This window comes from Armigeres subalbatus, chromosome 1, assembly GCF_024139115.2.
Source record: "Armigeres subalbatus isolate Guangzhou_Male chromosome 1, GZ_Asu_2, whole genome shotgun sequence".
Taxonomy (NCBI): Eukaryota; Metazoa; Arthropoda; class Insecta; order Diptera; family Culicidae; genus Armigeres; species Armigeres subalbatus.
In genome coordinates, this window is record NC_085139.1 from 255,975,322 (window position 1) to 255,990,478 (window position 15,157).

At 42.8% G+C, this 15,157-nt stretch overlaps 1 protein-coding gene across 2 annotated transcripts; it reads right to left on the reverse strand.

Moving 5' to 3' along the window:
• Positions 1-5,974: 5,974 nt before the first annotated feature.
• On the reverse strand, positions 5,975-9,474 carry LOC134213054 (probable cytochrome P450 6d5). 2 transcript variants are annotated; one of them, XM_062691582.1, is made up of 2 exons: positions 9,396-9,474; positions 5,975-9,201 (listed from the first exon to the last, which is right to left on the reverse strand). In XM_062691582.1, the coding sequence occupies exon 2, from the start codon at positions 7,593-7,595 to the stop codon at positions 6,060-6,062; it is 1,536 nt and encodes a 511-aa protein (XP_062547566.1). In that variant the 5' UTR covers positions 7,596-9,201; positions 9,396-9,474; the 3' UTR covers positions 5,975-6,059. The 2 variants fall into 2 exon arrangements, with proteins under 2 accessions (XP_062547566.1, XP_062547575.1); XM_062691591.1 differs by having other exon boundaries at positions 5,975-8,203; positions 9,396-9,427.
• Positions 9,475-15,157: the final 5,683 nt, after the last annotated feature.

Here is a 15,157-nt window from a genome sequence, read left to right on the forward strand (position 1 = left end):
AGTGAAGATTTCGGGCGAACACTCCAGTTCGTTCGAATCGCGCCGGGGACTAAGACAAGGTGATGGACTTTCGTGTCTGTTGTTCAACATTGCGCTAGAAGGTGTCATGCGGAGAGCCGGGTGTAACAGCCGGGGTACGATTTTCAACAGATCCAGTCAATTAATTTGCTTCGCGGATGACATGGACATTGTCGGCCGAACATTTGCAAAGGTGGCAGAACTGTACACCCGCCTGAAACGTGAAGCAACAAAAGTTGGACTGGTAGTGAATGCGTCAAAGACAAAGTACATGCTTGTGGGCGGAACCGAGCGCGACAGGGCCCGCCTGGGAAGCAGTGTTACGATAGACGGGGATACCTTCGAGGTGGTCGAGGAATTCGTCTACTTCGGATACTTGCTAACGGCTGACAACAACGTTAGTCGTGAAATACGAAGGCGCATCATCTGTGGAAGTCGGGCCTACTCCGGGCTCCAGAAGAAATCGCGGTCGAAAAAGATTCGCCACCGCACCAAATGTGTCATATGTACAAGACGCTTATAAGACCGGTTGGCCTCTACGGACATGAAACATGGACAATGCTCGAGGAGGACTTGCAAGCACTCGGAGTATTCTAGAGACGGAGTCTTAGGGCCATCTTTGGCGGTGTGCAAGAAGACGGTGTGTGGCGGCGAAGAATGAACCATGAGCTCGCCCAACTCTACGGCGAATCCAGTATCCAGAAGGTAGCTAAAGCCGGAAGGGTACGATGGGCAGGACATGTTGCAAGAATGCCGGACAGCAACCCTGCAAAGATGGTGTTCGCTTTCGATCCGGCAGGTGCAAAACGACTTGGCGAGCGTGGGGCGTATCCGAGGATGGAGAGATGCGGGCTCGAACCGTGCATTGTGGCGTCAAATTGTTGATTCAGTGTTATCTGTTTAGATGTTAGCTAAATAAATGAAATGAATGAAATATGCAAATCCAATTTAAATCCAATTCAAATCAAAACAAAATCCAATCCAATGCAAATCGAATCCAAATTCAAATCCAAACGAATCTAATCCAAATTAATTCCATACCAAATCCATTCCAAATACAATTCAAATCCGATACAAATCAAATCAAATCCAATCAAAAACCAATCCACATTAAATTCAAATTCAATCCAAATCCAATCCATTTCTAATACCAAGCATAAACAAATCCAAATCAAATCCAATCCAAATTCAATAAAAATCCAATTCAAATCCATACGAATCTAATCTTAATCCAATACTAATTCATTCCAAACCAAATCCAGTTCAAATCCAACCCAAATCCGATACAAATCAGACCCAATCACCATTCAAATCAAATTCAGTCTAAATCCAATACCATTCTAATCGCAATCATATCCAAATCCAATCCAAATGCAATTCAAATTCAAACCGAATCAAATCCAAATCCAATTCAAACCCAATACCAATCCAATTCAAACCCGAATCAGATCAAATCCAATCTAAATCCAATCCAAATTAAAACAAAATCCAATCCAATGCAAATCCAATCCAAATTCAAATCCATACGAATCTAATCCAAATTCATTCCACACCAAATCTAGTCCAAATACAATTCAAATCCGATACAAATCAAATCCAATCAAAAACCAATCCACATTAAATTCAAATTCGATCCAAATCCAATCCAATTCTAATCCCAAGCATAAACAAATCCAAATCAAATTCAATCCGAATTAAATTGAAATCCAATCAATACAATACAATACAATACAAATCCAATCCAAAATCTAATCCAAATCCAATCCAGATCCAATCAAAGTTCGATCGAAATCCAAATCCATACGAATCTAATCCAAATTCAATCAAAATCTAATTCAAATCCATACGAATCTAATCTTAATCCAATCCTAATTCATTCCAAACCAAATCCAGTCCAAATCCGACACAAATCAAATCCAATCCACATTCAATTCAAATTCAGTCCAAATCCAATACCATTCTAATCCCAACCATATCCAAATCTAATCCAATTTCAATTCAAACCGAATCTAATCTAAATCCAATTCAAACCCAATACCAATCCAATTCTAATCCGAATCAGATCAAATCCAATCGAAATCCGATCCAAATCCAATCTAATCAAGATCTAATGCAAATCCAAATTCCAGTCCAAATCCAATCAAAATCAAATCCAAATCCAATCTAAATCCAATCCAAATCCAATCCAAATCCAACGCAAATCCAATCAAATACAAATCTAATCCAAATCCAATCTAAATCCAATCGAAACCCAATCCAAATCCAATCCAAATACAATTCAAATTCAAATCCAAATCCAATCCAAATGCAATCTAAATCGAATCAAGTCTAAATCCAATACAAACTCAATCCAAATCGAATTCAAATCAAGTTCAAAATTCAAATGTAATCCAAATCTAGGAACTTTTTCCAAATAAGAGCTCTGCTCTGCAAACATAATATTTGAAACCAAATTCCAAAACCAATTCTTCCATGCAATCTTGAAATTTTATTTTAATGTTTTAGATTTGTATCAAACAAACAATCCAACTCGTCATCCTATTTTTATAAACATTTGTCTGTTATTTTTTTGCTTATTTGCCCTATTTTGCCTTTCTTTTACGCTTTGTTTTGTTCTGCCCTTCCGTCAGGGAGCCTACCGGAGACGCCATTGCATTTTTTTGTTTTGGATGCCATCTTTTTTGCACTTTTTTTGTCACCCGGCCTGCTCATCTGCCCTTTCGCCAGGGAGCCTACCGGAGACGCTTGCCTTTTCCGTTATTTTGTTCTTTTTTATTGTGCCGTCTTTTTGCACTTTTTTGTCAACCAGCTTACTCCTCTGCCCTTCCGTCAAGGAGCTTACCGGAGACGCTAACAATCTTTGATTTTTTTTTTCTTCTTATTGTGCCTACTTTTTTTGCACCTTTTTGTCTCCCGGCCTACTTCTCTGCCCTTCCGTCAGGGAGCCTACCGGAGATGCTAGCATATTTACTTTATGTTTTTCTCTATATTTACCTTGAATTTACTGTAATTATTTACTATTTCACTTTAAACATATATTCCGGGAGCATATACACAAACTACAGAAAACACGGTTTCAAGACTACCGGCTGCGTCATTATCGTGACCCCGATGAGATTTCTAGTCTCGACCGTTCGTCGCAACAATACTCAGCAAACTGATTCGCTCTTCGCTTTTGACACGATCATTCGACATGTTTCAAAATAAGGTAGCTTGCTACCCATTCGGAAGAAGTACTGAAGGGGTGTTGTATCCGTGCGGTCTTCGATAGTCTCAAACAGCACACCAACATCGAAGATTGAACTGGATTGAACTTCATGCTGATCTTATCTGCTGACGGAACCCCAATTTGCTGTCGTCACTAGACATCGAGAGACAGGAGCACTTTCACAAAGTCTTTCGTATTTTACTTAATTTAAAACACTTAACATGAACAAAACATTTACTTTCAACATATATATATATATATATTAACTACAAACTATGTTCTTATAATTACGTAGAAGCTATCCAAAGCTATCGCGCGCGCAGTTCCCATGCTCAACTGTCCTTGGCGGTAGACTCAATCGAACTAACTTGTTGATCATCAGAGTGGTGGTCAGTCGAATATACCATCGGGTTGTGCGATGTTCTCCACAGCGATCGCCTAGCAGAGCGTCGGAGAGGAGATCTCCCTCATATCTCCAGTGATGACCATCGATGACCGTTGACTACTACGATGATTGGCGATCTCTAGTTTCTTCCTTCATATTCGCTACGATGGTGCGAAGGTCGAGAGAATAGAACACTCTTCTGAACAGTGGAACAGAGAGCAACGAGAAGTCGTCCAGGTCGTCCAGGGATGTAGTCTGAGGGGTCAAGCTCATCACTGAACAAGTACATACCAAAAGAGCGTAATCAAATTTCAAAAATCATACGGGAGCTTGGCAGAAGGAAGGTCGTGTGATATGTGCCATCACAAATATTGCCCTCCGCTCGCTTTCAAATCGACTTCTATAAAAACATTCTTCATGCCTGCCGTATCCTAACGGAACTATCAATTCGGCACCAACATTTCAAAAGGGCGAAACTGCTTTTGTAAACAAGAGCTTCTCACGTCTCTCTTATTCTATACTTTCGCCTCTAATTCTATCATGAACATGTGCGTCTAAGTTTGGAAGATGATATTAGCATTTCCATATCATCTAGTTGGAGTTTTCCGCCAAAAAAATTGTTTGGGTCCAGCTCGGGTTTAAGACTGCAAAAATTGTCGGGTACGGGTCAGGTTCGGGTTTGATAAGATTTTTCATTCCGGGTTCGGGTCGGGTCTGGGTTTAAAAGGAATTTCTAAATCGGGTTCGGGTTTACAAAATGTGAAACCCGACCATCTCTATAGCCGGGCAACCAGTGGTGAATGTTGAAAGCTTCCAATATCTTGGTTGCCAAATGGCGACATAGGCGCACGGATCAAGAAAGCAAGGGCTGCCTTTGCGAATTTAAGAAATATCTGGAAAAACAGGCAGATAAGTGAACGCACAAAAATACGAATTTTCAACTCTAACGTGAAATCTGTACTGTTATACGCTAGCGAAACATGGTGTGTATCAGTGGAGAACACTCAACGGCTGCAGGTGTTCATAAACAGATGCCTGCGGTATATAATTCGGGCCTGGTGGTTTCACAACTGGATCTCAAACAACGAGCTTCATCGTCGTTGTCATCAGAGGCCGATAGCAACAGAGGCGGGGCTGGGTCGGCCACACTCTACTTAGGGGCGGAAACGAAATCTGTAAACGAACATTAGACTGGAACCCAGCGGGACATCGCAGCAGAGGCAGACCCAGAGGCTCTTGGCAGCGAATCCTCAATAAAGAAATAAAAGAAGTCGACCGAAATCTAACCTGGCAACAGGTTGAAGCGATAGCTGGGCAACGCTCAGGATGGAGATCTTTCAAGTCGGCCCTTTGCACCACCGGAGGTGTACAGGATCATAAGTAAGTAAATAAAGTTAGGCAAATGGCAGTGATTAAGGATGATCGGCTCAATTACAACAGCCATGTTGATTTGCATGTGGAAAGGGAGGCAGGAACATGCTAAACAACTCGACAATAAGCAATAGTTAAAAATTGGTGCTAGCAGGTGTAGCTACATTAGTTCTAAAGTACGGGGCCCTAAGGGAGGGAAGGAAGAGGGACGGAGTGTTATAAGAGACGGGGAGAAAGATATTTTTTTCGAAAAATGCAATCTTTTTTATTTGCTATCGGGAGATCAGATAGGATATAAATAACTGAGATCCTGGAATAATTTTGTTAATTTTGGGCTGGAATAATTTTGTTAGACAATAAGAAATATCTCTCAAACCCAATATCCGATTGTGAGAATAACAATTAAACCGTTGAATGGCGATATTATATCTTTAGTTTGAGGCCAAGAGAAGTCAAGTCGGTTTACAAACGGTTGATCTCTTCATGTAATATTATTTGTAACACATACATAGTAAAATAGTACATACATATTGCGCATAAGCCCCAAAATTTTATTCCTACCTTTGGGTTTCCGCGCCGAGCACTCAGCGCCAGACTCGGCGACAAGGAGATAGTCGTCAAGTTGGTACTCCTGATTTTTGTCACCTGATGTCGATTGGTTGTGTGAGTGCACCGGTGTCAAAAAAATAGAGCTTTTAGCTGAAAATTTAATTGTCAAATGCACATTTTGACAGTAATATAGATGTATGAGTGAATAAAATGTACAAATGCTCTATCGCGGAAGCAGTCGCTGAAGACAAGTGTCAATGATTTCAGTGACAAAACGAAAAGTTTCAATGCAAAAAGCAATACATAAATCTGCTCAGTTTGACGAGTCTACGTGTACATTGGACTTGTCACTCAGAAAAAAGTAGATTTTCAAGCGATCTTGGTACCCTTCTCAGGGTATAAGAATGGTAAAAATAACAGCAGGGTGGATGAAAAAAAAATAAACACTGCAACAAAACTTCAACTCATTTATTGAAATCGACATATCACATTGGGTCACTAAGTCTAGAAATCAACGATATCTCTATGTTACGCACCACTGACATTTCGATGCCGCACAACCAGCTGAATACCGCCCTCAGTCGTCAGAATAAACGACCTCGGCTTCATCCGCAGTTCCTCGTCGTATTCCTGCTGGTTGGCCAAACTGAAACTGAACGATCTGAGCAACGTCACGACCGCCACCTTCGATTGCAGCATTCCCAATCGCATCCCTATGCAAAGCCGTGGCCCCGCCCCGAAGCCGAAGTACGCCTTGTTCGGGTCTCCGCCCTCAAATCGCTCCGGTCGAAACTCGTTCGGTTGGGGGAAATATTGCGGATCGCGGTGCATTCCCATCAGAGGTATCACGATGGGGGTTCCCTTCTCAATGACCACCTCCGTATCGGGAATGCGATAGGTTTTGGTGCACTCCCGATTAAGAATTGCCACCGGTGGATACTTTCGGACGGTTTCCTCCAGGCACTGTTCCAGATATTTCATCGATGCAAGACTGGCGTAGGTAATGACATCGTCATGCTGAGAGAGCACGGAATCAATTTCCTGATGAACCTTTGCCTGGATGTCTTGATTTCGAGCGAGCTCGAAAAGGCAGAACGACACGGTCGATGACGAGGTTTCGTAGCCAGCTACAAAGAAAACCATCACCTGGGCAGTCACTTCGTCAATGGATAAGCTTTTAATTGTGTTCTTAGGGGTCGAATCCGTGGCCCACTGTTCGCCGTTTCGCTTCAAAGTTACGCCATTGCGCAACTGAAGCAACAGCTGCATCATGTCCTTCCGTTGAATACCCTCCTTTTCCCGATGTTCTATCGTCTTCCGCACCAATTCGGTCATGAATTCTTGAATAACCGGTGCTATTGATTTACTTCCGAGCATCACTTTCAGCTTTGGAAACCAGAAAGCCAAAGCCAAACGGAGCGAAGTAATCAGATCATGGGCCAGCACCCTCTCTCCCATCCGTCGGAAAAGATCGTCTTGATTGTTGATGGAGTCCATATCGATCCCGTACGCAACCGAAGCGATCACATCAGACGTATAGCAAGCGGCTAGTTCCTTTACCTCAACGATCTCCGACGAAGCCAGCTCCTTCAAGAATCGTTTTTGTAAAATTGTCGCCTTTTCTACCAACAGCGGGAACATTTCCTTCAAACTGCCGGAACTGAACGTGGGGGTCAATTTTGCGCGCAGGTTCTTCCACTTGACACCACCGAGAGCAAAGAGATGACCGCTCATGGGATCGGTCTCTTCATCCACGTGGATTCCTCGATCATGGAAGTATTCAAAATCCCGCGTCAGGATGTTCTTCACCAGATCCGGATCGTTGATGAGCAAAGCCGGACGCAACGATAGGTAAATTCCCACGTACGGCAGATGTTTGGTCCGGTGGTAAAGATTGGCGTACGTGGACGGGATACCGTTTTTCTGGCAGAAGAACTCACTGAAGTTTCCGAATGGAAACGACGGATCCAGCTGGGGTACGCCACAACGGGTCCAGTAACGGAACTGCAACCATATGAGCAGGACGACGAGGGGAGCACTGAACGCGAAGAATGCCAGCAACATGTTGAAAAAATGGTTCTACAATGATGATTCCACGCGATCGTTTTCTTCGTATAGTTCTGCAATACGTTTTGGTGTTTTCTTAATTGCACATTTTTCGTGAACGAATATCACCAGCACTTTTCGTTGCATAAGTCTACATTCAGAAGTACTTTAATCACAGATCTCATAGAAAGATCGATTGTTTCTAATGATCTTTAATTTCGTTTTTTATTCTCAACCCGATGATATTTTTATTGGAAACACATGTGAACTGATCGCGCGCGGAAAAACTAATGAACGTTTCATTTCCAACCTAGAACGGGTGTGCCTCGAATTTCCAGTCGCAGGTTCACAAGCCACCATTACTTCCACTCACTAACCGATACAAGCTGATTTATTAGCAGCATTCTTCACGATTAAAAGCATGGAGCATACCTATGATTCTGGATTTCGCAAACCGAGCTACACTCGTTTCCTTTGCCTTGTGGGGAAGCAAAGCGTGCACTGTGTGCAGGCGATGCAACGGTCTAATGCGTTTCGGAAGAAATGCGATCGACGATCGAATCAAAATGTGTGGCCTTGGCTACCATGTAATAAGGTACTGGGAAACAACGTGATGTTGACACCTCCTACTTAATGCGGTTTATTGGCAGAAATGAAACAAGCGTAGAACAGAAGTGGTCATTAATTATGTGCCTTATCGTACTTGTCTTGTTGTCTATATTAGGCTGCTCGCAGCATACTTCCTCAGTCCATATGACGTATTTATTGAGCAAGCATAACAGAAATGGCCATGAAAATGCTTTATAATGTACATGCCTTTAACATGAATTTAAGACCTCGATAAAGTGATTCCGGACCTCACCTTTTTTTGCTGATGTACCTAGCTGACAAAGATTTTTTTTAAAGCATTCTCCATCCAACATCTGTTTCGGTGTGGAACAAAAAATGTAATAACATAATGTAATCGTTGATACAATAATACACAATAAAATTTTAAACGCGCGATGTAAATCGAACATTCAAATATTCAAATTATAATCGTAACGGTGGTAACGTAACTCATGGGTCATGTTTAATGGTTGGATGTCGACTGGATTAGCAAAATGGGGATCTACATGGTTGTTTCGCAAACTGTGAACACACCTCTAACTCTAATTTCCGGATGTCAAACGGTAGCGTAGCGAGTGCCGGGAAGAATTCTCGAAGAAAAAGTTATGCACCTGGTAAAGAGGGGTACGTGTCGTCGAGTAGATACTAGCCGTATGATGCAGTGTGACGACTGTGACGCGTGGTTCCACTATGGATGTGTTAACGTCGATGATAGTATCCAGTACCATGACTGGAGCTGCAATGGGTGCATGAGAACCTCGTTGGAGCGGCAGAGACGTGTCTTGAGTGAACAGCTGGAGAGTCTTGAGCAGAGGCAGATGCAGTTGAACCAGCAGTCGGAGCCAGTCACAACGAGAACCGAAGTACCTTCAAAATCACTAGACTACCAGGGCAAAAGGAAAGAGCCTCTGTCAAGCTCAACAACCAACGATATGGAACCATCCGGCACATACGGCAAGGCATCATCGAAGGGTTCGAAGCATTGCAACTCAAAGCGCTAGAAGAGAGGCAAGCACTGGAAAAGAGGCAATCAGAAGAATGACTAGCTCTAGAGCGAGAGATGTTAGACACAAGTGAGTCGGAGGAAGAATCGGTGGTAAAGCTCGAAAAGATTGACGAGTGACTTGAAAAAAACTGAGAACATGGGAAACTCGCCGAACGAGACACCTTTACCAGTGTACAATGAGAACCTACGAATGCCAATCATACCATCAACTCAACCGTCTACTTCGAGAGTCGAGGCAACCTGAACCCCCTCACGAAGAACAAAAAAATACTTGAGTTCCCTCTCACTCCACGGCAGGCTACTAACTGATACTTCTGCCAGCAGCTGCAGTTCACTTTATTCAATAATAGGTATATACAATAATCCATAACAAACTTCCTTAATCTATACCAAAGAGCAACTACAACTAACCGTCGCCCGCTTCTTACCCATCATCGATCTACAGCGAAGCGTCGCACACTACCTGATATTCCAACACTCCTACTTAGTTTGCACGCGTCGCTACTGTCCTGGCTCCTACCGAACGTTCCAACCTCCTGATGAATTCCGTTCGGCGCTACCCAAGACTTACGTGGCTGATCCATGATCCCACTGCGCCACGCGACTTATGCAGCCGATCCATGATCCCACTGCGATAACGTCGACGGCCATAACATCCCACTAAGATGGAGAATCGTTCCTGGGCCCATAACCTGTTGGGCAGACAAGGGAACCCCTTCACGAAGAACAACAAAATACTAGAGTTCCCACTCACTCCACGGCAGGCTACTGACTGATACTTCTGCCAGCAGCTGCAGTTCTCTTTATTCAACAATAGGTATATACAATAATCCATAATAAACTTCCTTAATCTTTACCAAAGAGCAACTACAACTAACCGGCGCCCGCTTCTTATCCATCATCGATGTACAGCGAAGCGTCGCACACTACCTGATATTCTAACAGCAACATGTAGCGAATCGTGATCCATGTGTGATCGTCGGAAATAGTCCAATAACTGCTGTGAATCAATGGTGTGTATCAGTGGAGAACACTCAACGGCTGCAGGTGTTCATTAACAGATGCCTGCGGTATATAATTCAGGCCTGGTGGCCTCACAACTGGATCGCAAACAACGAGCTTCATCGTCGTTGTCACCAGAGGCCGATAGCAACATAAATTCGGGATCGGAAATGGGGCTGAGTCAGCCACACTCTACGTAGGGGCGGAAACATTAGCATTAGACTGGAATCCAGCGGAACATCGCAGCAGAGGCAGACCCAGAGGCTCCTGGCGGCGAAGCCTCAATAAAGAAATAAAAGAAGTCGACCGAAATCTAACCTGGAAACATGTTAAAGCGATAGCCGGTCATCGCTCAGGATGGAGATCTTTCAAGTCGGCTCTTTGCACCACCGGAGGTGTACAGGATCCATAAGTAAAAGTAAGAGTAAGCTGTGAATCATCGATCAATGGATATCTAGCAACGATGTCAGATCCCGTCCACTCTATAACATCTCAGAGACCGATTATGGCAACAGCTCAAGGAGCGAACAACCTTCACCAGATAGATCAAAACCTACCTCAGTTAAAATCATGTATAACTGACTAAAAAATCTGTTAGCAGCTAAGGGGAAGCATGGGAGTTTTTTCCTTGTTTATTTTTTTCTATACTTACAATTATCCATTTGTTACATCACGTCGCAATGATCGCAAATAGCTCGCCCCCAACAGCTGGACCATAGCTAGTGTGGTTCTACAGTGCCTCCTTCAGCCAACCGAACTCGCACAGGAACGACCCCAACTGGAGGTCATTGTCCATGCAGATAAACGCCATCCGTTCAACGTGTGACACCTCACAGTGAGAACCGAGAAAGTCCTCCAAGCGTGCCTCCTTCAGTGCCGGAACGTGCTCGTTCTTCTGATAGTACACGTTCGACAGAATTTGATACGCAGCTCTGTGACGACGGGCGCCCGGGCCGTCATTAGTGCTTGAACGAACTTGAACATGATCTGCTTGAGGGAGGCCTTTCGGATCACTATTTAGAAGGTGTTGATTTCGGGGGTATGTTTGAGTAAATCGTAAGTAACGATGGGTAAGTGGGCCCCTCCTTAGCCGTGTGGTAAGACGCGCGGCTACAAAGCAAGACCATGCTGAGGGTGGCTGGGTTCGATTCCCGGTGCCGGTCTAGGCAATTTTCGGATTGGAAATTATCTCGACTTCCCTGGGCATAAAAGTATCATCGTGTTAGCCTCATGATATACGAATGCAAAAATGGTAACCTGGCTTAGAAACCTCGCAGTTAATAACTGTGGAAGTGCTTAATGAACACTAAGCTGCGAGGCGGCTCTGTCCCAGTGTGCCAATAAGAAGAAGAAGAAGAAAGTTGTGCAGGATGGACGAACGGTTGTACAACGTTGTTTTACCGCAAGAACTCGTGGATGGCCTACCATCCACGCTGAAAATAAAATGGGATTTTATCGAAAAGAAAGTGGAGCCTCTACTCTGCTGAATTTCAACCATTGGCTAGGAGACATGGTGGAAGCCTTAAACAAGGTGATCAAACCGGCCACGTAGTGTAACGCACAAAGATACGAGCACATATAGGAGAAAAGGTCCAGGAAAGAAAAAGCATATATTCATCCACATACCAAGAATTTGCAAACGGAAAGTCAATCCTGTTTAGCATGCAGGGATGTGTGCAGCACCCTCGACACATGTAGTAGATTTCTAGATATGTCGCCTAGGGAGCAATGGCCGTTTATGGCCGTCCACTTCAACGCTGATGGAGCAATGGGAGGAGCTGAAGCTGAGCGGTGAGAAATCCCCATTGTGTACAAGCCCAAGTCCTGGTGTTAGGTGGGATGCTAAACAGCCCTGACACGATAGCCCTCCGACGAGACAGGAGGTTTGCGCAGGCCCAATAAGCCGCCTTTGAATACAACCATTACGAACGACATAGAAGATAATACGACTCGATGTCGTAGAACAGAGGTTCCCAAACTGTGGGTCGCGACCCCCAGGGGGGTCGTGGGCTGTTCAGTGGTGGGTCGCGAAAGACAAATCTTAATTCACAATTTTGTTACTATATTGCCCAACAAATCTATTCCATATTTTGAACTAGGATCTAAGTAATGATTTGACGATTAAAGAACAACAAACCTGACGAGGTCAACGGCCTTTTTTTGTTATACGATATTTGGGCAAGTAGAAAGAAGTCCTATACAATCTAATTCTAAACCCCGAACCCAATCCAAAACCAATCCTAATCCAATTCGAATCCAATCTAAATCAAATCCAAATCTTTTTAAAATCCAATCCAAATCCAATCCTAATCAAATCGAAATCCAATTCAAATCCAATCTGAATAAATTTCAAATCCAATTCAAATCCAACCCAAATTCAATTCAAATCCCATCCAAATCCAATCCACATCCAATAAAAAAAATGACGAAATTTGTGACAAATACAATGATGGGATATAAAGCAATTTATTATGATTTGTCCAATCTAACGCGAACTCATTTTTATCTAATTTCACAAAATCAATGAATTAGGTACCTGGTGGGTCGCAAGCAATATGAGATTCTGCTAGGTGGGTCGCATATCTAAAAGTTTGGGAACCTCTGTCGTAGAAGATAACGACCTAGGCGACGAACAAAGAATCACGATTAGAAGCTTGGAACATGGAATTGCAAGTCGCTAGGCTTCGCAGGTTGCGACAGGATAATCGACGATGAATTACATCCCCGCAGCTTCGACGTCGTAGCGCTGCAGGAAATCTGCTGGACAGGACAGGAAGTGTGGAAAAGCGGACATCGAGCGGCTACCTTCTACCAAAGCTGTGGCACCACCAACGAGCTGGTAACTGGCTTCATAGTGTTGGGCAAGATGCACCAACGCGTGTTTGAGTGGCAGCCAATCAATTCAAGGATGTGCAACCTGTGGATAAAAGACCGTTTCTTCAACTATAGCATCATCAACGTGCACTGCCCACATGAAGAGAGACCCGACGACGAGAAAGAAGCGTTCTACGCACAGCTGGAGCAGACATCACGGTGTCCATTCAAAATCGATTTTAAAATACTAAAAAATCATAATAGCGGATCTAAGCAAGAAATCAGCTAATTTTTAAGTTTGTTTTATTAGAGGGAGGACTAGAAAGCTCTTAGACCCATTCAATATGAATCAATCCCAGTTTTGTCACATGCGGAATCGAAGGAATTAGAACCCAAAATATTTACTTGGTGATTCTAATTCTAGAAAAGAGAATCTCCAAAGATGAGCCAGCCTAGGAGACTTACAAGCTACCTAAAAGAGGCTTCCAAACCTTTTTAAAGGAAGCCTTTGAACCACTCGGAAGGAGGTCTCTAAGGCCCTTGAAAGAAGGTTTGAGACCCCTTGAAAGGATGCTTCAGAGCCACTTAAAAGAATGCATTCAAACCTTTTAAGAAGAGACTTACTAGTCTTTTGAAATGAGGCTTCCGAGCTTCTTAAAAGGGGCTCCCGAGACACCTGAAAGAAGGCTTTCGAGCCTCTTGAAAGGAGGCCTCTGTACTATTTGGAAGGATGCCTCTAATGCTCTTGAAAGAGGGCTTCTGTCCCTCATTGAAGAGAAGCATCCGAGCATCTTGAAAGAAGACACTAGAGATTCTTGAAAGTAGGTTTCTTAGCCTCTTGAAAGGAGCTTTCAACCTTCTTGAAAAAAGGCTTTCGAGCTCCTTGAAAGGCGGCTTCTGAAACTTCTTAAAAGGTGGCTTTTGAGAGAAGGCTTTCGAGTCTCTTCATATGAAGCGTACTCAAAGGAAGCTTCCAAGTTTCTTGAAATGGGTCTTTCGAGCCTCTTGAAAGGAGACTGTGGAGGCTCTTGAAAGCAGGCTTTCGAGCCTCTTAAAGAAAGGCTCTCGAGGATCTTGAAAGGCCTTTTGAAATAAGGCTTTCGAGCTTGAAAAGAAGCTTACAAACCGCTTTAACCGGCTTCCAAGCCTCTTGCAACGAAGCTATTCGGCTTTTCGAAAAAAAAGCCTTGTACATTAGGGGGCTCCTAGATTTTAGAGTTTAGTTCGGAAGCATACACATTTTCTTTTCTCGATCAGATAAATTTAAATTTCACATTAAAGATTTTCAAATTTTGCACCTTCATCGTTTTGTTCTTCTAACCTTTTGTCCTAAGTTCCTTCATACACTGGGGTATGCAAGATTAGCTAAATTTTGATTTACTGCTCGCCCTGCATATTATGTTTTAGAATTAAAATGCAAATAATTATAAGAAGTTTATTAATGAGTTTAAATTGGAATTGTGATATATCCGCTATTACGCATTTTAGTACGAGGTATCCCCTGGGGCCAGCGAAGGTACCCCCAGGGGTACATGTACCCCAGGTTGAGAACCGCTGTTCTGGATTAAAAGAAATTCAAATAAAATAAAATTAAACAGAATTTTCTCAATTACCAAACACTCTTTCAGAACTCCAGATTAGTTTTTGAACAAAATTAATCAAAAATAGTTCGAAAGCTGTTCAAGTTCACCCACAGTCATGAATCCTTCTTATTCCTCTTAGATTAATCGGTTTCCATGGAAAAAGTATCTGAAATTATTTATCAAAATTTTAAACTTTTAATGATTGTCATCAATAAGTTCTTCGAGTTCCTCGATCAATTTCCTAATTAATTTCTAGTAGCAAATCATCGACATGATTTACAATAATAATACTTCGATCCGACCAAAACTAAAATTTCGGTAATTTAACAAAACAGTTTTTCTTTCTAATGAATCCATATATGTCCGTCCACGATACGTTTGACCTTACGGGTCAGGAGGACTATTCGTACTGTTGTTGAGGAGCTTACGTAAAGAAAAAGGCACAGCCTTATAATTCAGAAATTTTCAGAAATGCAATGCGGAAATCGATTAAAGAGAATAGATTTCAAAATGTTAATAACATAGTAATGAACCGAGACAGTAACAACTTCAGAAACCATGAAATA

What these genes read in the sequence shown, in the direction of transcription:
- LOC134213054 (XM_062691582.1), bottom strand. Translation starts at nt 7,595, where the DNA reads ATGTTGCTGGCATTCTTCGCGTTCAGTGCTCCCCTCGTCGTCCTGCTC.